The sequence below is a fragment of the Periplaneta americana genome, chromosome 17 (genome assembly GCF_040183065.1).
Source record: "Periplaneta americana isolate PAMFEO1 chromosome 17, P.americana_PAMFEO1_priV1, whole genome shotgun sequence".
NCBI classification, from domain to species: domain Eukaryota; kingdom Metazoa; phylum Arthropoda; class Insecta; order Blattodea; family Blattidae; genus Periplaneta; species Periplaneta americana.
In genome coordinates, this window is record NC_091133.1 from 126,750,669 (window position 1) to 126,774,392 (window position 23,724).

Consider the following 23,724-nt stretch of genomic DNA (forward strand, 5'->3'; position numbering starts at 1 on the left):
TTCATTTTAATATTTTAACAATATTATTTATATAACATATTGCAGTAGTAACATCGGCATCTGGAATCTCGTTTATTTTTTCACGGCTTCCTTAATGTTACTTGTATCTGGAATGCAATAAGTTTCGTGGAGTAGTAGACTTTACTTAATTTTTGCAAATATTTAAAAACAATAATTAACATTGCAATTTAGGTGAAATTGCAGTGGTAAGTTTCCAATTTATAATTATTACTATGTTAAACGTCTCTAAAAATAATATGTTAAAAGCCTAAAGCAGTAAAATGAATGTCGCGCTTAAGCGGTAAGAAGAGGGAAATTGTTAGTGTGTTATGTTGGGAATACTGAATGTGGTATTTCACATTTACCGCATATTGGTTCTGTGCGGAAAACAAGCAAATACGCACGATCTCGCACAAAATATGTTACATAGTGCAATCTACTCTCAATCCTATATTTTATGATATTCCTTGTAAAAGAACTTTCAGATAGTGTTACACCAACATAAAAAACATACTTACAGTACTAGTACACAGGCCTTTCATATAGGGGTCCGGGTTTGATATCTCTGGGTGGAATTTGTGGTGAACAAAACAGGTGTTGCGAACAATACAGCATTAATGGTCTTAATACATGAGCACATGGTTTACAAGGTATAGAGGATGGACAACGAATTAGGAATTTCTTGTTTTGATAAAATTAAATTAAGAACTTTATACACACCTAGTGGTAGCTCAGTTGGTAGAGCAGCTGGCTACGGACTGGAAGGTTCGGGGTTCGATCCCAGGTGGTGACAGGATTTTTTTCTCGTTGCCAAACTTTCAGAACGGCCCTGAGGTTCACTCAGCCTCCTATAAAATTGAGTACTGGGTCTTTCCCGGGGGTAAAAGGCAGTCAGAGCATGGTGCTGACCACACCACCTCATTCTAGTGCCGAGGTCATGGAAAGCATGGGGCTCTACCTCCATGCCCCCCAAGTGCCTTCATGGCATGTTACAGGGATACCTTTTTTACCTTTATATGCACCTAGTACATCTATTAATGCGGAAATTAATATAAAAATTCATTGTTAACTCTTCAACATCTCTTACCACTTTCAGGTTGAGCTCACAGATGGTTTAATTGTCAACAATGTGACAGTGAAACATGTGTCCAGGTTTCTGCCCTGTGACAGTCCTATTGAATTTTATTTTATGGCAGGTTAGTTAAGAACCCAGAACACTTGCAATCGTACAAGTTTCCAGACTATCTAGATATTAGGGAACTTTTGTTCTGCAAGGAAAATTCCCCAAGAGCCGAGCCTGGGCATCTAACTCAGGACATCCAGATCTTGAAGCCGGCATGCTGATCACCAGACCACAGAGGCAGACGGAGGCAGTCAAAAAAAATTCTTAATTCGTTGGCCACCCACTGTACATGCTTCAGTCCATGTGACTCATTATCCTATTGCTAGATTTCGGGGACTTGTGAATTAAGACTAAGGAACTCAATTGACACCAATTCGTCACGTGAATGCAAAAACTAGGTAACTCGAAAATTTGCGTTTTTTAGTTACCTCTTCTATAGCATAGCAAAAATCGCACAAAATGTAATTCAAGAACTAAGTAACTGATTGAACGATACCAGCGACATCTATTTTCCAATATAACAAATAGGTACAAGAAAACGAGACATTTTCCTTGGTGCAATAAATAAGTAAATAAGCAATGTTACAAAATATGAAAAATCAAGTTACCTAGTTCTTGCATTCAGGTGACGAATTCCAATCTAGTATACTCGGTGACATCTTTGCTTTTAGAGTGTATAAATTTAATATCTACTCATAAGTTTTATTATCTGAAGGCATCTGCTCCATTGGACTATAGAATTGGTCAGCCTTAAAGGAATAGAAGTCTATTTCTAAACCTCTTTTCTTTTCTTTGGGTGAATGTTAACAGAAGCAAACCAGGAATATGCTTAGAATCGCATTTTAAATCATCAGCGTCTTTCAGTATTTGTAATTAAAGCATATTATATATGCAAGAATGATGGATGTCACTTTCTTGTCAAAAATGAACCAAGACTGTCGATGCATAGCTTAAGACATATAGAATGTACATAGAGAGTTATGTGGTATTAACACTGATAGTCATTGTCCAGTAATGATCGGAAAATCACAGTTAAGCTTTGAGCGCTAAGCATTTCAAACTTTCAATTGCTTCTCCTGCAAAATGTATTCCAAATGACATCCATCATTCTTGCAGCGGACTCTTCATATGCATTAGTGAAAATTTGAGTATGTATGTGTGGGTAAACCATACAGTTCGTGAAACTGTGATAAGATCATTCCTATAAAAGAAATTGTTGCGAAACTCGTTAAATGTATGAGAAAGCATGTGTCGTCTTCATAACACAGATATCCTTACGTGTGTTCTGTTCCGTCTTTTGTGCAGAAGTGTGTTTAATTATTAATTTTTATTTTTCAGGACATAGTTGTTATTTGAATGAATATATATTAAGACAATGTATTTTACAGCTTTTTTCAGGGCATTTTGACACCGAAGTTGGACCGAAGGTTGAATCTGGTAGCTATGTGAATATAATCGAGAAGCTAAAATGTAAGAGTGAAGATGTTGTCTTCCTGACTGATGTTCCAAGAGGTAAGATTTTGAAAAATACAGATATAATAGTAGTTAGATGAGGCCTCCAGATATTTTAGCTTGAATTACTATATTGTTGAGTGTACCATTCCACTAAGTTGTGTAGTTTGGTGTTTGAATATACATGCATGTTGTTATACTTCTTTATCTGTCACCTGTCTATAGTCTTTTATTTGCTGCTCCATTGTCATGTTGAATCTCATTTGTTTCATTTCCATTGTAAAGTTATGAAGTTAGTGTGTAGTATCAGTAGTACAAAATAACGTGCAGTTTTTATGACTTAATATCTACAATGTGTAACTTATAACTTTGTGTTGTTAGTAAAATATGTATATAATATTGAGAAATAAAGTGCTGAATTCCATCACTGCCTCTCTGAATTTGCCATTTCACAATCCTGACTTAAGAAACGCTTGATGTACTCGAGATACCTTCCATTTTTGCTTCACAGCCTATTTCCATCCTTTTTGTGGCACCTGGATTGGCTAATGTGCATGTTGATGTTCTGTAACCTATGCATTTGTCTTCACCATTTATTCCCTAAAAAATATATATATATATATATATATAAAATAGTTCCTCCATCTTCCTCTTATTACTCTAAATAAGAATGTCATGGGAAGACTGTTGTTCTTATTTAGTCCATTGGAAATATACAGAAATGATGGACTGCTGGTACTGCAGAAGGTTACCCATGTATTTTTCATGTCCATTCCTCGCCTCCTTTCACAGTTCCAGTTTATGAAATTTGTGTCCACTTCAAATCAAATTTCCTCTTCCCATTAAATTTGGTTCCTTTATAATCTGTACATCATGTAACTAACCGCAAACATAGAGATAAACGTACATTCCATTGCTTTTCAGTGTCTGTCGAGAGGATTTAAATATGTGTTATATGTAGTGAAAGATAAATATAAGAATTCTAACACCTATCCTACAATTTTGTTGTTCTGGTATTAGGAGTAACTCTTATGCACTTTGGAGATCCATTTGTCTTGCAATGCTGCAGGCTCTAAAATGTATGCTAATAAGCGCAAACATTCTCATGAGGGCAGATAAAGTTTTTTTTCTTCCATCATTTTAATGTCAAAACAAGTGATTATACAAATTTTAGCCACTCGAGCTCAATTACGAGAGCACCCCAGAAAGTAAGACACTCTGGAACTATTTACAGGAAGAAAACACAATTTATTGGAACAAATACAGCAATTTTTTTAGCAATTTTTCAACATATTCTCCACACGAATTGAGACATTTCTCATACCGTGGGATCAACAGAGAGGTGCAGGCTGTCACACACTGGTTCTGATCCCAGGCGGCAGATTTTTACGACACAGGGATACAAAAGTTGATTCCACGGTATAACAGATGTCTCATTTCCTGTGGAAAGTATGTTTAAAAATGCTTCAAGAACATCTCTGTTTCAATAAATCTTTTCATGAAATTGTGTTTCCCATCTGTAAATGGCCCCAGGGAAGCTTACTTTTTTGGGGGCTCTCGTAATTGCGTTCGAGTGGCCAAAATTTGTATAAGCACTTGTTTTGACATTATTAACCTCCGTGAGGATGTTTGCTTATAAGAAGGTGAAAGGTGAGTGGGTTCCTTGTCACTGCTGAGTCAGATCACTGTTGAGTTTGTTCTATATATGTGCACGTGCCTTTGAATCATGATCTGGAGATTTACTAAAGAACAAAGAATATAAATTTCTTGTAATTTTTATATTCATATGACGAGTACAGAGGAAAAACAATTGGTTACAATTCTTTTAAGGGTGATAACTTCTAATTCAGCATGGTCCTAATGAAAAAGTGGGAAAGGAAGTCTACACATTTGAGGAAAAGAGCTGTTCCAGAATCGAATTATCAGGCATTATTAAGTGTTGCACCAAAGCAAATAGAGATGAATATTGTGTTATGTACTGTAATATTTGAAAGAATCCAGGGATTTCTGATTACTGTTACCAAATACTTTCTGGAATTTACTCGTTTTTTTTTTTTATTTATTTATCTAAACGATAACAGCTCCCTGTATTAACAGGCTGCCACAGAGACAGAGCATATTGAGCAATAGGCAGTTGGAAGTGTAAATAATATACATATGTTTAAGTTGAAGGAAGTCTTACAGTACAGTAGAATTTCTCGTTTCTGGAAACTTGAGACAAAGCCAATGCTGGATAACTGGTTTTACTGGTTAATTGGAAAATAATTTCATAGGTTATTTAAAGACATATTGATACATTTGTGCAGAGGTGTTGTTTCCAAACTACCTAGATTGACTTTCTGTATTTTCATTTTTGTTTCCTTATTCAGAAGTACCATTGTTTTGGAATTGCTGGTTATTTTCGTGCTGCATACATGGGATTCCACTTAGTATGGAACCACACTTTACTGAAAATCATTTATTGTAGATCTAAAATGCTGCCATTTACAGAGTATAGAAACTGGCTGCAGTATTTTATTCTGTAGGGGAGAAGTGGGTACAGTGAGACAGTTTTTATTAGATGGTAAATTTTGATGTTGAAATGTTTGTACCAGTAGAGTTGTATGTTGCATGAGTAAAGTAACAGCATTTTCATACTCGATTTGATTCTAGTTATAAAGTTGAGTGATGAAAAAATAATTCGTAATTTTTCACTCTAGAAGTAAAATTTTGGCTTGTGTTTAATGAAAGTTATATTGGATATACAAATTAAATAGAAATATGAATGTTTTGTTACCTAATACTATGGTATTTGACGTTATGTTTTGCAAAGTTTCGTCTTTCTTCTTTTGATTTTGAAGTGAAGGCGCCATTTTTAAACAAACTATGCGTAAAGAGAACAGTGAGACATGCCATTGAAGGGTACACTGAGACGTCTCACTGTTCCCATGTACCAATGATTTGCAAAAATAAACTGTAATTATATTACATTTACTGGTAACTAACATTAAAAATGAACATGCTAGTAACCAATTTAGGAACTATAGCTTAAAATAATGGGTACATTACATTTTAATGGTTTCTTAAATAAAAAATTATTCACAAAATTTAAAAAAAAAAAAATAATAATAATAATAAAGAATTAAATTAAATTCTTATAATTATAAGCTATGTTATCACCAAAAATTCATTTTATTTTTTAGCAAAAGTGTAAAAAGTCATGGAAAATTCACTTTTCCAAATGTTCCAGATGTTTCCATGGTTTTGAAGTCCAGTGGCGTATACTGGTTAAAGGGTTTGGACTACCACTGACCCTATTATTACACAAAATATATTTTAAAATCCCTATAATAAAATTCCTTACATATTTATGTGAATTCCAGACGTCTTGATTGGGACGAAAATACTTTGATGACTTCGTCATTGAAATTACAGTTGGGCCACTTGCAAAGTTTCTGTAGAAATGACTTTTCAATGGATAGTAGTGCCAAGCCGGATAAACGTTCTTGTGTATGAGTTGATCTACAGTAGGATTTTATTCTCTTCAACGCAGAAAATGTTCTTTCTACCGATGCTGACGTAGCTGGTATTGTCACAATTAATGTTGCCAATTTAAGGACTTCAGGAATAACTTGGTTCAGCTGGTTTTCATATATGGCAGATAATATTTCATGGATAGGTTTGTTCGAAAAATCAAAGACTTCTGCTGAATATATTACACTTAATTCATTTTTCAAACGGACTTGATCAAAGTGACTGTTATAGGACTGAAATAATTTGTTTAGTGCCTCATTCGGGAAGTTTTCTCTATAAGCAGAAAATTTTTGAGAATCTAGAAGATGTGTGAACTGAAGCTTTCCATAATCAGAAAATCTGTCAGTAATTTCCATGTGCATACGATCTAGTATGCTGTAGTACAGCTGCCTGTATTTCAATTCATCATCTCCTTTTCTTCGCTTTAATGGTGGTTCCATTGTATTGGCTGAAGAATTTTCATTTTCCATATTACTCCATATGGACGGAAACCCACTACGTCTGAACTCTGATATAGTATTTTTGTTTTAACTTTGATACCTCTTGCAAGTAGTATGCTATGTCTAGACTTTTTGTCTGAAGAATATTGTAGAGCACATCTGTATGTGCGAACACTCTAGCATAGACTTCAAGAAGAAATATATTCTGAAACTGTGTGAAAAAATTCAAATATCCTTGAGCCTGCACATTTACAGCAGCATCCCAGTTTTCTTCAGAGTCATTACAAATGATATTTTTAAAGAAAGCAGTCCGTTTTTCTCTGTATTCCTTTACTGTATTTACAAGCCGAGATGTAAAATTCAATTTAGTTGGTGCTACTTTTGGGAGTTTCTTGTTCATAAATTCCTTGAGTTTTCTGATTTTTTAGGAGATGATGAGAAAAATGCAGCTAAACCCGACAGTGTTTTAAAAAAAATGCGGCATTCTGGAATGGATGAAGTAGTTTGTTGCAAAACTAAATTGAGAACATGGCTGTAACAATGGACAAATAGTGCTTGAGGATACTTTTCTTGAACTTTTGTTTTTAAGCCATTAATATTTCCCGCCATAACTGAAGCACCATCGTATGTCTGTGCAATTAACTTATTGCCGACATTGTATTCTGCTATAACACCTTCCACATGCTGAAACAAAGCAGCAGCAGTTTTGTCCGAACTGACATTTGTGAATCCTATAAACCGTTCTTGAACATTGGCAGTACTGTCGACGTATCTTAAAACAGTGGACAATTGACTCTGATTAGAGCAGTAACTTGTTTCATCAACAACAATGGCCACAAAAGGTTTTATGTTCTTTATCATAACCCCACTTATAGCAAATATTAAGTCATTCTGAATTGCGAGAGAAGTACCACGAAATACTGTTGAACTCTCAAGATGATTGGCCAGTAAATGGTCAAATTCACTTAAGCAACTTAAATATTCAATATAATTTCCTATATTGTCTGATTCCACACTCTTGTTATGACCCCGAAAAGCCAATTCTTGTTTTCCTAGAAAGCAGACTGCGTTAATAAGATGCAGTAAAATCTCCCGATTTTTTTTTCACAAGAGCATTCATTGTGTTGGTTGATGTGTAGAGCTTTTCGCTTATCTAGCTGTAAATCAATTCTTGTCTTCCCAAAGTTTGCAAAGTTCATGCTACTACAAATATGAGCTTTTGATTTGTCGTATTCTAGGACTGCCGTTCGAAGGGATTTCATATTAGAAAACCCCTCTTTTGACCACACATTAGTTTCGCGGCTAAATAACAAACATGGCCAGCAAATAGTTTAGACAGTTTAGAAGTACCACACAACCAATTCCACTTACCATATGATGTTGAAGTGAAATGGCGTATGTACTCTCGCTGTTTTTCTTTTACACCCATGGACAAATTTAACTCAGGAGTTGGTCTTTCCATTCTCACAATTTCAACTTTCTCGTTATGTACGACTGTTAAAAGGCACTTTTAATAAACCTTCTATTACACAGTCATTTTCAACACAAACCTCTCCAGAAACTTGTTCTGCCATATTTTTCACAATATCACTTAATTGGGAAATTAAAAACTTAATAATTCACAGTTAATATAAGTCTTGGAAACTCGAACAAATCACAGATTTAAAATAATGCACTGCAAGAACACAATCATATTCAATTGCTAGCGTACTAAGCGTATTACTGCTTCGCGCCTGCGAAGAAACCGATCACGAGAGTGGCAACTCGCCCGCCTACATTGCACGATGGAAACAGAAGGGGGGGGGGCAGTTGTGCGAAGGACAGCGTGAGCGAAACGGTCACAGGCTACCTCACGTAGCAAGCGGTTTCTCCAGCGATGCCGCCTTGACAACTTGTTTCTTTTCGAGAGCAGAGAGCGCATATATATCTAACAATTACTTTAATTTTAATTACTATGGTAAAACTAATAATACAAAATTATTACATTATGTTATATTATAAACTTTTTCTTTTGTAATTTCCTTGGGCTACCACCGGTAGCCCCGGTAGTCTGCAAAATACGCCCCTGTTGAAGTCAGACATCAAAATGATTCTAAATAAGTCCACAGAACATGGCAAGATAAAGAGACAGCAAGCTTTCTTTTCTTTTGAAATAAATGTAAATCATTTCAATGTCCATTAATAGACACTGGTGTCTCACTGTACCCTCCTGAATGGGAACAGTGAGACATTTGCATTTTTTTTGACAAACACCCATTGTATATTATGTCCTTTATCTATTAACATTTCTGTTTATGTATTATTGTACTCCATGTTTTAATGTATAATTCTATTGCATTTGATTTTAAAAATACTTGAAATTTCACTTGCATGCATATGTCTTAATATTTTGTGTCTCACTGTACCCACTACTCCCCTACTGGGTTTCATGATTTACAGCTTGCTTTTGGTATAGACAAAGTTTAATGTGTTGTGCTGTTGATAGAAGCGACCCCTGTTTGTTGAAATCGATGAGTGCATTCATTCCAGGAAAATAATTCCAAAGTTCTTCATGGCATTGAGCAGCTGATAATTTTTTATTTCTAGTTATATGAAGTTTAGAAAGTTTTGTGATGCTGCAGAGAGTAGATACTGATTTGTTCATGGAGATACTGTTTTTGTTTTCTAATGCCAGGCGTTTGACAATAAAGTCATTTGACCTCTTGCACTTCAATATTTTTCAAAGATATTATCATGACCAGCCACTGAAGCACAGATTTTGAGGTGTTCCGAATCCATTTCTTGGTTTGAGTTGCACAATGGGCAGTTAGGGGACTGATATATTCCAATTCTATGCAGGTGTTTGGCCAAACAATCATGGCCTGTTGCCAATCTAAATGCAGCTACAGACGATATTCGTGGTAAATCGGGAATTAACTGTGGATTTTGATGCAGTGTGTTCCATTTTTTCCCTTGGGATTGTGTTATCAAATTTTGTTTGTTGAAGTCTAAGTATGTAGATTTAATAAATCTCTTCACAGAGTAATACGTAGATTTAGTAACAGGTCTGTAAGTAGCAGTGCTGCCCTTCTTTGCTAAAGCATCCGCATTCTCGTTTCCCAGGATTCCACAATGGGATGGTATCCATTGGAACACAACTCTTTTATTGAGTGATAATAATTGAGAGAGCATTTTAGTTTCATGGAGATAGTGAAAAGCATTGTATCAAGTAAGAGGTTTAGATGAGGATGTTAAAAAAAAAAAATCATTTGCGCAAGTGACCTCTATATGGAAATCTAAACTGATCTCTCTCAAGTTAAAGACCGACATTTCTAATGTTATGCTGGATAACTTTTGGCGCTGGACCCCGGACTCATTTCACTCTGATGCTGGATGACCATCACAGTTGTAAAATAAATGAATTAAATACCAATATTAAATTTGTTTTGCTATATTGATGCAGAGAACAAAAAAGTGAAAGTGGATTGGTCACATACTGAGAGAAGAAAATTAAAATATAATCAGGAGAGCTATGGAATGGAATCTCCAAAGAACAAGAAGAAATGGTAGACTTAAAATCACTTCGCATAACACAGCAAAGAAGCAGAATTCACTGTCTAGCATTTGTTAATGTCCTATGCTTTCCGGAGAAGTGAAATGGATTATGCCATCTGGATACGTAGATTTTGTTAATATACATTTATCTGCAAAGAATGCACATTAGTACGTTTTGTTAACATTAATTATAGTATGTGTTTACATTTTATTAAAATACAAATTCTCTCTCTCTAGATGTGGCAATGTAGTTCGAATCAAGACTAATGATTTTATTTGTATTGTAGAATTCAGTGACAAATGTCTCGTTTTTATCAAGCAGGAAATTACTTCCTATGGGAAAGTATAGGCCTACACCACACAATCGTCTAGTTTTCTACCTAATGTTGCGAGTTAGTTTAAAATTTGCAAATCTAGTCTTTCAGGTAAGGCTCCCTGTAAAGCAGATTTGAATAATTTCAAGGGAAAAATTGTTCCGGGGCCGGGTATCGATCCCGGGACCTCTGGTACGTTCAACCAGAGGTCCCGGGATCGATAACCGGCCCCGGAACAATTTTTCCCTTGAAATTATTCAAATCTGCTTTACAGGGAGCTTCACCTGAAAGACTAGATTTGCATAATATATACGTCACTGTGTACGTTAATAGAAAATCACAATTCCAAGTCACACAGAGATTGTGTGCACTCGATGTGGGTCTCTGGCATTTCGTCAGCCCATGCGAGTTGTGTGGATATAAAGGGAAAAGTTGAGACGGTGTCGGGTGGAGTTCCTGGGTAGCTCAGTTGGCAGAGCCCTGGTACGTTCAACTAATTTAACATTTGTTTGCCCTCTTTCTTCCTGCCTGGTAGTGAGTGAAAAGCCCTTTGAAAGTAATTTTGGTCACCGGTTGTAAAATACAATGTTTTTCTAGAAGATTTTTGGGCACTTGTAAATAAATCAATTGTTACACACAAGTGATTTCCTATAGATTGAACATGAACATGCTTGGTCTCATTAGAAACCACTGTTTATATCTAATTTATTTATGACTCCTAAGTGACTAATCTTCACTCCATACAAGACTTTACATATAAACAAATGCACGTGTCTCAGGCCATTCCTATTGGCTGTACGACAGAGAATTTCTTTATGGCATCTAGAACGTGACGTTAATTGTAGCCAGACAACATTCAAAACATAGTGCTTCCTTTCCTGTGTTAGCGGAAGATGTTATTGTTCTATTTGACTTAATCCCCACTCCAGTTTGATCAATAGGATCATTTGGTCTCTGCGCACTATGAAATGTATGTTGTCTGGCTGTAGTTTTCCTCCCTGGAAGCACAGTCTGTTACATATTTTCGAAGTCAAAATGGGAAATTTGCTGTTTTTCTAAACACGAGAAGGAAGTGCAGTACAATATATGAAACAGTTGAAAATCTAACAAAGATAGTTAAGAAAGAATGTGGCCTGTAGGCAAGGTCGAGCACAGACCGTTTCTAGTGAGGTGTGATAAATTAGAAAGGAGGTCCTGTGATATGTCATGTCATGCCACGTCAATCTGTCATTGCGTCACACATATCACTACGTGCCTCATGTGAACATAGGACCAATCAGCAGTTAGGACATGGCAGGGATTTTCCATTACTTTTGTTGATGTGCAGAGTTGTCTTGTATGGAATGAGAACTACACTATCTACCGAAAAGTAATTGGGCACTGTTTTTGCCCCTTTAGAACCTCGTGGTAGCACCTCTTGTTGCTATAACAGCAGCCACCCTGTCAGGCATGCTCTCCACTAGTTTGTGTAGGATATCCACTGGAATGCGTCGCCATTCGTCTTGCAACATGGCACTGAGTTGGATAATGGAAGTTGGCCCCATGTTTCGGCGGCCATTATGCAGTGGTATGCAGACAATAATGTTCGCCGGTTGGACTGGCCTGCACAGAGTCCTGATCTCAATCCCATTGAGCACCTTTGGGACAAATTTGACCAGCGATTGAGGTCTTGGGAGATGTGGCCAACTTCCATTGTCCAACTGAGTACCATGTTGCAAGAGGAATGACTATGCATTCCAGTGGATATCCTACACAAACTAGTGGAGAGTATACCTGACAGCGTGGCTGATGTTATAGCAACAAGAAGTAGTACCACGAGGTTCTAAAGGGGCAAAAACAGTGCCCAATTACTTTTTGGTAGATAGTGTATATTTGTAAATAGACAAATATAAATTATCTTATCATGTAGGCTTGCACAGCCAGTGTTCATGTGATGCAGGTTTTCTGGGCTGAGATGCTGTGGTCTACTGGTGTTGTTTCTACCAGATATTTCGTCTGCTAGTGTGGCAGGCATCATCAGTAGTGTATCCTTAGGCGGTGTGGCAACTAATACTGCGACTGTTTGTCTGTCCTGAAACATACACACACAAAACCCAATCATCGACAACATAACGGTGCCACAAATGAAAACCATGTTTCAGCAGGTATGGACTGCACTGTCAACAGAACACCCCACTCCTGTCCCCAGCCCTACTAATGAGGACAGACGAACAGTCTCGGCATCAGTTTCCACAGGTACACCAAGGATACCACACCAGTGCAGTAGCAGACAAAACATCTGGTAGAAACACCAGTAGCATCTCTTCCCAGAAAACCTTCATCACATTATAAATGATTTTTTTTATTTTCTCCTCATTAGGCCTGTCATTTCTCGTGACACACCACAGCCTTAGGCTTATTGTGCTACCTATGTTTAATTTAATACCAAATCGTTTCCTTGAATAAATGATTACAATCTAACTAAATTAAAAATTGCTTCACAGGGAGCTTTACCTGAAAGCTAGATTTGCACAATATATGTTCGTCACTAGGTACGTTAACAGAAAACCACAGTTATAGCCACACAGAGTTTGTGTGCACTCAAAGTTGGGTTTTTGGCATCTTGTCAGCCCACTTGAGTTGTGTTGGTATAAAGGGAAAAATTGGGACGGTGTCGGGTGTAGTTCCTGGGTAGCTCAGTCGGTAGAGCATTTGTTTACTAAGCGAAGGGTCCTTGGATCGATACCTGACCCCGGAACAATTTTTTCCTTGAAATTATTCAATTAAAATTTGTTTACATCTTTAACAGGAGAAATAAACATACTGCTAATTCACAGGGCTAACAACTTCTGCTTCCAATAAAGTGCACTGGTATACTAATTAACATGAAGATATGAGATAATCACTGCCTGCCATTGTAATTTTTCACTTTGGCTCCACTCCTATCTAATTGTTGATTGTAATATCCAAATAATTATTTTGTGTGAAGTAGGGCTGAATTTAAATACACGATACAGATTAATTCATATATGAAGTCTGGTATCACTTCCTTATGGCATTTGAGACTAAAACAAAAGCTTGTTACTTGGGTGCACAGCAGATATCATTCATTCATGCAAACTTTTGAATAATCATTTGAATTTAGTGAAATTACTTATTTAAACTATATAGTTTGCACTCAAAAGAGCACATGTTCGTAATTTTAAGCAGAAATTTAAAAAAAAAAAAAACACTAGTTGAAAAAATACATCCATACGAAATAAAGGTCAGTAATGGAAGTTTCAAATTAAAAACTATATTTAATTCCTTACTGAAAATGTTTTTATTATTAAGGTTATTCGATTCTGGATTTATGTTAAAGTGATTGTATAATCTTGGTCAATAATACGAAGAATGAATGTGACCAGATTTTGTATTGTATTTTGGTTGAAGTAAAGGAGGTAACATATTTCACGTAGTATTATGAAATGTTGTCATCTTTACAGAAAATAAATTATAAATGTAAATATCGTTCTCAACTTTACAAAAAGAAAAAATAATTATTACGAAACTTGTAAAATGTATGTTATATTATGTACATACCTCCTATTATTATTGCAACAAATTGAAATTCTTTGTTCGTAATTCGTAAATCTGAGCTATGATTCGATCGTACAAACAAAAGCAATGTGATAAGATGCTTCAACTCATGCTTATCAGTGAACTGACTCAGCATGATTCAATGTAACGTAGTAAGAGTACATTTAAGCCTGGCCACGTATCATTATAACTGCAGCGTTGGAAAACGATGGGATGTCACTATGGAACAACCCTAGACTGTACTTTTAAATTGTACCCTATCTACATAGTTCCTAGTCTAAATCCAATATATTTATAGTCTATTTGTAAGCATTTGCATTTGGTTGTTTTTAGATTAGAAGGTTACTATTATCTGAATGACTTAACTTGGCTCTTTAATTGAAAGAAATGAGTACAGAATGCAAGTAGCCAAATCAACCATTGATTGCTTATAATAATTTAAGGTTAGAATTTTTAACTTACGGTAATTCTTTCTCCAAGAGTCTTAGATATGTCATGTTAATCATATAGCATTCAAAATGTACTAATGTTTGACTTTCGCGACTATTGAAGTTGAACTCCACATTTATTACAGTTATTACATTGGATTTTGTAAGAAGTTTTTTTTATTATATTTTTTTTTGGTAGGTTATTATCAACATCTTAGGTTATTTAGCGTATGAATGAGATGAAGGTGATGATGCTGGTAAAATGAGTGCGGGGTCCAGCACTGATAGTTACTCAACATTTGCTTATATTGGGTTGAGGGAAAACCTCGGAAAAAAGTTCAGGTAACTTGCCCCAACCGGGAATCGAACCCAGGCCACCTGGTTTTGTGGCCAGATGCTCTGTTACTCCACAGGTGTGGACTGTAAGAATTTAATTTGACTATTCAGTATTAATGGTTTATTACAAACTTAATCCAGCAAATTAAAATGTTTGACATTCATAATAGTCCTTATTTCAAGATACACGGACTATATGATAAACGAATTAATTATTATCGACTGTTTGAAAAGATGGTTGGTAAAAAAAACGCTTTGAAAATATATTTAAACTCATCTTTAATTCACTTATGCATAAATATCTTAATTTCATTGTAATAGCTTTCAATAAAAAGAAGACTTTTTTATGCACAAGGAATTTCACAGACTTCCTTGCCACATCAAATTTCCTCAAATTAAGATTTTATGATTTGCATAGTGGAAAGTTAATATAAACTTACGCGAAATTTTGAAAAGAATGTTAAATTTAATATGATAAATTATACTTGAGCTAATTATAAACCTGAAGAATTGCATTTCAATTTTTAGCATGGAAAAATTGTTCAATTTTGCGACAATAATATGACTTTTATCAAGACTAAAAATTTAATATATCCATACAATTTTTTTTCTGTTCAGTGTGTTGTAATGCATATTTTATAAAACTTGTAATAATGTTCATGGCCAAACAAATATTGTAAAGTATAGATTTCACTTTGAGAGGTGTATGTTGGCAACACTTGAAAGAGAGCAAGCAGTCTTGTATTCCGTGATTGATAGCTTGACATTGGTTATGTTGATTGCGTAATTTCATTTTACGTCATAGGCGCCATTTTATGTCAAAACAGTTGCATTGATTGAAGCTCAGATTTGCTACAAATCGCGGGAAATTCAAATTTTGTTGATGTAACTGCAGGATAAGATACATTGTGAGTGTAATAGACCGAAGGAATTGAAAAAAAAGAAATGTAAAAATTGCAGTAGTATAAAATGGGAGTTCTACAATAAGTATCGTATATTTGTTCTTTTATATGTACCTACAGTGTTGTCAGAAATTTTAGGGACCCTCATAACTTATAAAAGATGCACTGGCCTTGAATTATTAGAGAAACTAACAATATTTTAACTGTTGATTAACAATAGGAAAGACTAAATTTTAGTGCAATTTCGGTATTTATATGATTGTTAGTCCTTATAGAGAATTTAAGAGTTTTTCAAACAAAATAAAGTCTTACATTTTGAATATTAAAGCTGAAAATGAGTAACTAATTGGTACACGATTCTCAACTGTTTCTGGATGATGTAGGGTATTGTTATTTAGTCAACTGTCCGAAGACAGGTCTGAACCTCACAAGTGTTACCAACAAAGCACCACTTATGAGGCAACTAGGCCAGGAGATAATGAGGTGGGATGGCCAGTTCCTTTTCGCCTCCATTGCACACATTACTCTTTAAATTGGTAAAGATCAAATATTTGTAAAAAAAAATCTTTTTGAATGTCCTAGCAGTTTCTAAGGTTTAAAATTAAAAAAAATGGGGAAATTTTGTTATTGGTCGGTTCATCTGTAACTGCTGAATGGAGGCAGTTATAGCTGTGAGGTTTACACAACTGCATCCCCTCTATTACTGTGATCTCAAGGAACGCAGCTCTCCATCCAACAGTTACACATGAACTGATCAATAACAAAAATCCCCCCCCCTCCCCCCCGGCTAGGATTCACAAAGAAAAATTTTTTACAAAATTTGATCCTAACTAATTTAAAGGGTAATATATCCTACATTATCCAGGATCAGTTGAGAATCGTAACCCGATTAGTTACTCATTTATTTTCAACTTTAATACTAAAAATGTAATATTTTTTATTTTGTTTGAATAACTTGTTAATTCTCTATAAGGACTTACAAATCATCATATAAATACTGAAATTGCACTAAAAATTAGTCTTTCTTATTGCTAATCAAGAGTTAAAACATTGTTAGTTTCTCTAATAATTTAAAGCCAGAGAAGCATTTTATAAGATGTCCCTAAACTTTCTGGCAACACTGTATATTCAGTTTCACGGTTAGTCTGTAACTGGCCACTTTAACTCCAAGTTACTAAACTGATATTTCTAACTTCATAGTGGTCGTTCTTTCTCTCTTTCTTACGGATTGTAATCATATCTTCTGCACAAGTCTCTTCGTCTCAGCTAAAGCCAAATAATTTGGTGTTCTTTATATTTTGTCAGCTTAAGAATGTCTCATTGTTTTCTAATACATTTGTTGCGTATGTGGCCTCTTTGACCGAAACTAGAATTGTTTTTGAAAACTTGGTTTCTGTTGTATGACTTGAGACTTTTCCGGCGTATGATGTGGAATAACTTTTCTCGGGTTCTCAGCAAGGTGAGTTGGAGATTTGCTTCCAAGCTTTTGACGGCTAGCTCTGCCATCTTCTTCAGGGAATCCAGTTTCTGTTGCTTCTCTGCCACTTCATGTTCTGTCAGGGTCCAGTAGTCTTAACAAGAAATGCCAGAAACCTGCAGAATTTCATAATGATTCATTCTTGATTCTCAGCATTCTTTTATTACGCCACATAAATATCGAAGGGCTTTTAATTTCACATTAATCTCTTTAAAGAAAGTCATATCCTGTGTTATGATATTATCTGCAAATAATTTTTATATATTTGTTTTGTTAGTCACGGAGCTTATTTTCAAAGTTCCACTAATTTGAAGTTGTTTGTAAAAATACAATTTTACTTAGTTTTGAGGGTAAAAGAATATTACAAATAGAGAATGAACTATTCAGAAGTATAATTTCTTTAATTATTGGCTAGTATTATGAAGCTAAAAATGATTCTTTTTTCTTCAAATTTTAACTAAAATTTACATTATCCTTACGGACTTATCACAACAATTGTTATAAATCACACGACTTCTATTATATCTGCATTTGCCACGTGTGTTTACCACAATTCTGGACCATTCTCTCAACTAAAGTCAGCTGGGACAGCCGGAATTATCAATACTTCAATTCAGTGACTCGTGCATAGTTTGTACGTGACCTTGATCTACCAGTTCAAAATGCACAGATAATAGCAACTTGATTCTTTACTGTTCAATTTTGCATCCTAATGTACAGTATTAAAGAGTTTACAAGAGTGTCATGACTTGTAACAATAATTATTGTTATAAGTGCGTAAGAAAAATGTAATTTTGTAGTTTAGAAAATCTGTACGAAGCAACTACGGAATTCACAACACCTTTAATTTTTTTTATTATTATTTTTTATTTTACTTATTTATATATTTATTATTATTATTATTCTTTTTGCTTCAGAATACTAGTCAAAGAAATCATACTTTTGAATAGTTTATTCTATATTTGTAACATTCTTTTATCTTTAAAACTAAACAAAAAAAGGTACTTTAGAAACAACTCCAAATTAGTGTAACTCTGAAAATAATGAGAATAGGACCCATGTTTATATGACATTTTTTGCTCGAAATGTCTTCGGAAATAAGCTCCGTAAGTGGCAGTAACTCCTTGTGAGTCACTTGTGTAATTGAATGCACTTAACTCTATGTTGTTGCTTTATCTTTATTGTATCTCGTTTCTGTGATGTAGTGGCAGTAACTGCCATAATAAATGTATGAAGTACTCCATACTTGCTATATATTGAACAAATGCAGTATGTCTGAGTAGCATTTGTTCTAAGTCTCCATTTTACAGAGGTGTGAAAATTATTAGAATAATCTTAATTTTAAAGGATTTTTAATAGTTCCTTCACAAATTGATATTATAATACAGTGAGCTTATCGGCATCTCCAAAATGAAACTAATTAATCCTTCACAAATATTAATTGAATTGATGAATAATGGTATATAATATTACTATACTGATGTAGGATATATTTACTACTAACAATGCCGGAAAGCATTGTTGTACATTGGTATTTTTCTTATTTTACAATTGTTATGGGAATTCAGAAATTGTTATATTATGTTGGCGGAATTGGAAACATAAAAAATTATGCACAAAACAGATGTGTATGTTCATTTGAACCTTCACAACAATGTAAACGCAAAGAACAATTTGTTTAAAGCATTTCTTAATTAATTTTTGATGTTTCCAATTCCGCCAACATAATATAATAATTTCTGAATTCCCATAACAATTGTAAAATAAGAAAAATACCAATGTACAACAATGCTTTCCGGCATTATTAGTAGTAAATATATCCTACATCAGTATAGTAATATTATATACCAATATTCATCAATTCAATGAATATTTATGAAGGAACTATTAAAAAACCTTTAAAATTAAGATTATTCTAATAATTTTCACACCTGTATATGTAAAAAAAATCAATTTTACCCCTTTCTTTTACTTTTTTAATATATATACTTTACAAATGGAGAAAACAGATGATGTTTTTGTTATCATTATTATTATTATTATTATTATTATTATTATTATTATTATTATTATTATTGTCATCATTATTATTATCATCATCATTACTACTACTACGTATTTTGTTGTAGCTGCAGAATAATATTAGTATTTGAGCTGTGTTATATTGTCATACACAGTTTGGTTCGTTATGTGGTAGTTGAAATCCTTGTAGAAATTAAATTGTTATTTTAAATCCATCAATTGTTTTACAAGTGCTGACAGGCAAAAGAATGGACTTGAACGTAGTTAAGTGATCAAAATGAAACCGCATTCAACCAGATTCATTAATTTGGTGCCGAAAGAGTGGAGTTTGGAATAATTAATGTGGTTGGAATTAGTGTATTGTGCAAGTGTACTTGATTGACTTTTGTGACTTTTTTTTCACTGAATGTTAGTTTAAATGCAGAGTCACTTCAGTTTGAAATATACAGGCTGTAGGTTCTATTTTTCATGAGTCTGAAGTGCAAGTTTGTAGTTTTTTATTTATTTATTTATTTTTAAGAGGTTCTAGTGATTTCTCTTTGATGTTATTCTGCTTGTTGGTTGAGTAGAAGTTTGGACTCCTTAACCTAGGGATTTGTACTTTTCTATTTTCTCTTTAAATTTTAAATCCAGATATTCTGGTCCAGGAATGGAGGAAATCTGAGGATGGTCTTTATAGTGTGATGTCTTGTCTGTTGCTTGCAATTGTTTGATCTGTACTTATACTTCATTATTATTATTATTATTATTATTATTATTATTATTATTATTATGGGAAATGTTTTGGATAAAATAAAAGGTATATGTATGACAGATACTCTACAGTACTATAGAAGAAGTCTGATGTAGTACAGACTGATACACTGTAGATTCGGATCACTCACCCTATCTCAAATTGAGAGGTAATCCCATGCCAATTCCAGCCCCATATTACAGTAATTCCGCATGACTAAATGTTTTAATTTTGTAATCAGCATGGAATTCTCTTTGGTTTAAGACTATAGTAGAATTAACATTTCTTTCGATTTCTGACAGCTCGCTAGTTGTGTGGGTTACAGGTTATTATGGCAACCAAGGTTAGCCTTGAAAGTAGCCAATCATCGTTTGACTCTCCCTGCTCTCTTCACCCAGCTTGCAGGCAATGTTGCCACATTATCAGACATATTGCTGACTGACTGACCAGCTCCTAGCAGTAGCAGCAAGTTAGAATTGTTAATTCTACTATAGTTAGGTATAAAATGGAGAGTTGGCTCTGCAGCAAGCAATTTTGACTATTTTCTCAGGAACCTCTCTTCACTTATTCTTTTTTTTAGGCTCATGTGTCTACTCACTAGTAAACTACCGAAGGCAACAATCCTCACTCCACCTCCTTATCCACAGTCTTGATCATACAGTACATTAGCATAGTATTGAGTCTCGAGTTCAATGATATCTTAGAAAAGAAAAGCCTGTTTAGGGAGTAATAACTCTAAATAATTGATTGTGCAAAGAACAGGGAGTCAAAGACAAGTTTGTGAGTGTGGCGTCCCAGAAGGAACAATTAAGAGAGTGGATAAAAGAAGAACACAAACTTAGAAGTTTTGTGACTACAGGCCACGTTCCGATATACTTTAGTTAACCCATAACATGGGGTGAAGTATGTCTTTCAACAACCACATTATATCAGACTTACACTATACATAATTCTTTTGCATAAGACAGATCTGGTTCATCCACCAAGCTGTGACAGTGTGTTTATTTTCTCATTCTGTCATTAGCTGCTTCTAACTCAGGAATGTGATTACAACCTTAGGATACAAGTTAATATGTTACTCATTGTCTAAAGGGGGTCTTTTCCTCTCCACACAAATATTGAAAGTACAGCTAGAACTTGTTTAGAAGATTTTGAAACTAATTTATTTATTGCTTTATGGTTACATTCAGCTTGTAAATTTTTCCTAAGTTAAGTAATTATTTAGTTTCTATAAGACATATTTACATATGAACTGCAAGAGTTCAAACTTCAGTGTGTTATATCTTGTTTACATTTTATTTGTGTTTACTACTAGGTTCAAAAAGTTCCCGGAATTTTACTACCATTTTTCGTATTAATATATAACAAGGGATATTATACATTTGTTTTGTTGGTAACATTCATGATGTCATTTCCTTAAAGTTTGTTGATAATGGCAATTATTGGTTTTGAGTTGTAGGCAATTGTTTATCATAGTGTTTCGTTTGTTCGTCGCATTTTGTAATTATGTCCACAGAGCAAAGTACAAACATCAAGTTCTGTGTTTTGCTGGGGACATGATCAGTATGGCTGATGAAGATGGTGATTTCTTAAACAAAATGAAACTGGTGCTACTTGTACGACCCAGTCCCTAAACGACAGTCATCTGAGTGGAAATCGAAAACATCTCCTCGGAAGCAAAAATTTCCTAGGGACACTTCCAAAGGCAAAGTTATTTTAAATGTTATGTTTTATTTAACGACGCTCGCAACTACAGAGGTTATATCAGCATCGCCGGATGTGCCGGAATTTTGTCCCGCAGGAGTTCTTTTACATGCCAGTAAATCTACTGACATGAGCCTGTCGCATTTAAGCACACTTAAAGCAAAGTTATGTTGGAAGTTTTCTTCGACTCTCAGGGTCTCATGCACCATGAGTTCATTCCAGAAGGTCGTACTGTAACGAAAGAATTGTACGTAGAAACCCTCCGTCGCCTCTGGGACGCAGTGAGAAGGAAACGTCCAGAAAAGTGGGTAGAAAACAACTGGTTCCTTATGCATGACAATGCACCTGCTCATCGCGCAATTATTGTAAAGAATTTTCTTGCCAGGCACAACATAACTGCTTTGGATCACCCACCATACTCTCCTGATCTCTCACCACCTGATTACTTTCTGTTTCCCCATCTGAAAAGTCATCTGAAATGACGGAGATTCAATGCTGAAGAGGTTATCGCAAACGCGACTAGAGCACTAAGACGGGTTTCACAAAATGGCTTCCAGGCTGCTTCCAGGAACTCTACACGCGTTGGCAAAAGTGTGTTGTTGCGGAAGGCAACTATTTTGAAGGGAATGCTGTAGAATAGTGTTTAAGGTACGTTGTTCCTATGATGCTAGCAAATTCCGGGAACTTTTTGAACCTAGTATGTATTTATTTGCATAGTTGATGAGCAAATTGAAGATGAATCTTATGCCAGTACTAAAATTTAATATTAGAAATACTTCCGTCGACCAGTAATATGTGCTCCCATAACTACTTTGCTGGTACAGTAATATGAGACACAAGGATGGAGGGGGGAGTGTTTATCCAAAAGCTCCTCTTCTCAATTGAAAGTTCCTGTGCTAGCTATGTTGAATATCAGCTTCATAGACTGCAGTTATACAAGTTGCATATGTCAGTTTGTAGCATATTCAATTTCCAGGAAATAACTGAGATACAACTTGGCTTTTAGAATTCTTAATTTACTCGTTAGTTTCAAATTATACTGTTCATATGCAGATGCTGCAGTATGGTACGGTTTTCTTTACTAAGAATCCATGTACAAGGTGGTCCAAAAGTTGCTTTCCCCAATATTAGTTCTTAGGTTTCATACTTACTTACAAATGGCTTTTAAGGAACCCGAAGGTTCATTGCCGCCCTCACATAAGCCCGCCATCGGTCCCTATCCTGTGCAAGATTAATCCAGTCTCTATCATCATATCCCACCTCCCTCAAATCCATTTTAATATCCTCCCATCTATGTCTCGGCCTCCCTAAAGGTCTTTTTCCCTCCGGTCTCCCAACTAACACTCTATATGCATTTCTGGATTCACCCATACGTGCTACATGCCCTGCCCATCTCAAACATCTAGATTTTTTTGTTTCTAATTATGTCAGGTGAAGAATACAATGCGTGCAGTTCTGCATTGTGTAACTTTCTCCATTCTCCTGTAACTTCATCCTGCTTAGCCCCAAATATTTTCCTAAGCACCTTATTCTCAAACATCCTTAGGTTTCATACTTGTACAAATATACAGATGTAATTTGAATGAACAAATAGCTGGTGTGATAAGTGGTGGGCTGACAACCATGATCGTGCATCAACTGTTTTTCTGATGACGTGTCTTATTGTTTTGTGTTGGGTTGCATCTCTATGCAGTAACTGCTAGTTTCTTGCAATGAATCGCAATTTCATGAATGGACTGGCTGTCGTGGCACAACAGAATTGTCACCCAGATCATGCGACCTGACACCATGTGATTTTTCGATGTGAGATATTCTGAAAAATTGTTTTTGCTCAGAAGCTGTAAGATCTAAATCAGTTGCGACAGATGATTGAACAGTCATTCGTTAAAATCTATGAAAATCGTGAGTTATGTTCTGTCATCTGTAAATCATTGTCTAAACATTGTGAATTATGTATTGAGAAACAGGGCCTCCATTTTGTAAAAGAATGTGTAGTCAAATGTAAGGAAGTGTTTGGGGAAAGTGACTTTTAACTCACCTTGTATGTACAGTTGAGAGGCGACGGTATTTTTGGCATTAATATAAAACAAATGGCATCAAAATGTTACTGTTCTCTTTTTAGAATTCAGTGTATATTTGTAACACACGTTTATTTCTACGTAAATTAAGTTTTCTCTTTTCGTATCAT

The 23,724-nt window shown here is 35.0% G+C and overlaps 1 protein-coding gene across 1 annotated transcript in view; it reads left to right on the plus strand.

The window, feature by feature from the left end:
* Positions 1-23,724, plus strand: part of LOC138692785 (enolase-phosphatase E1-like) — a 66,757-nt gene that overhangs the window by 38,099 nt on the left and 4,934 nt on the right. The window contains exon 5 of the mRNA XM_069815991.1: positions 2,512-2,635. Coding sequence (XP_069672092.1) covers positions 2,512-2,635 — 124 coding nt within the window. The remainder of the gene's footprint in view (positions 1-2,511; positions 2,636-23,724) is intronic.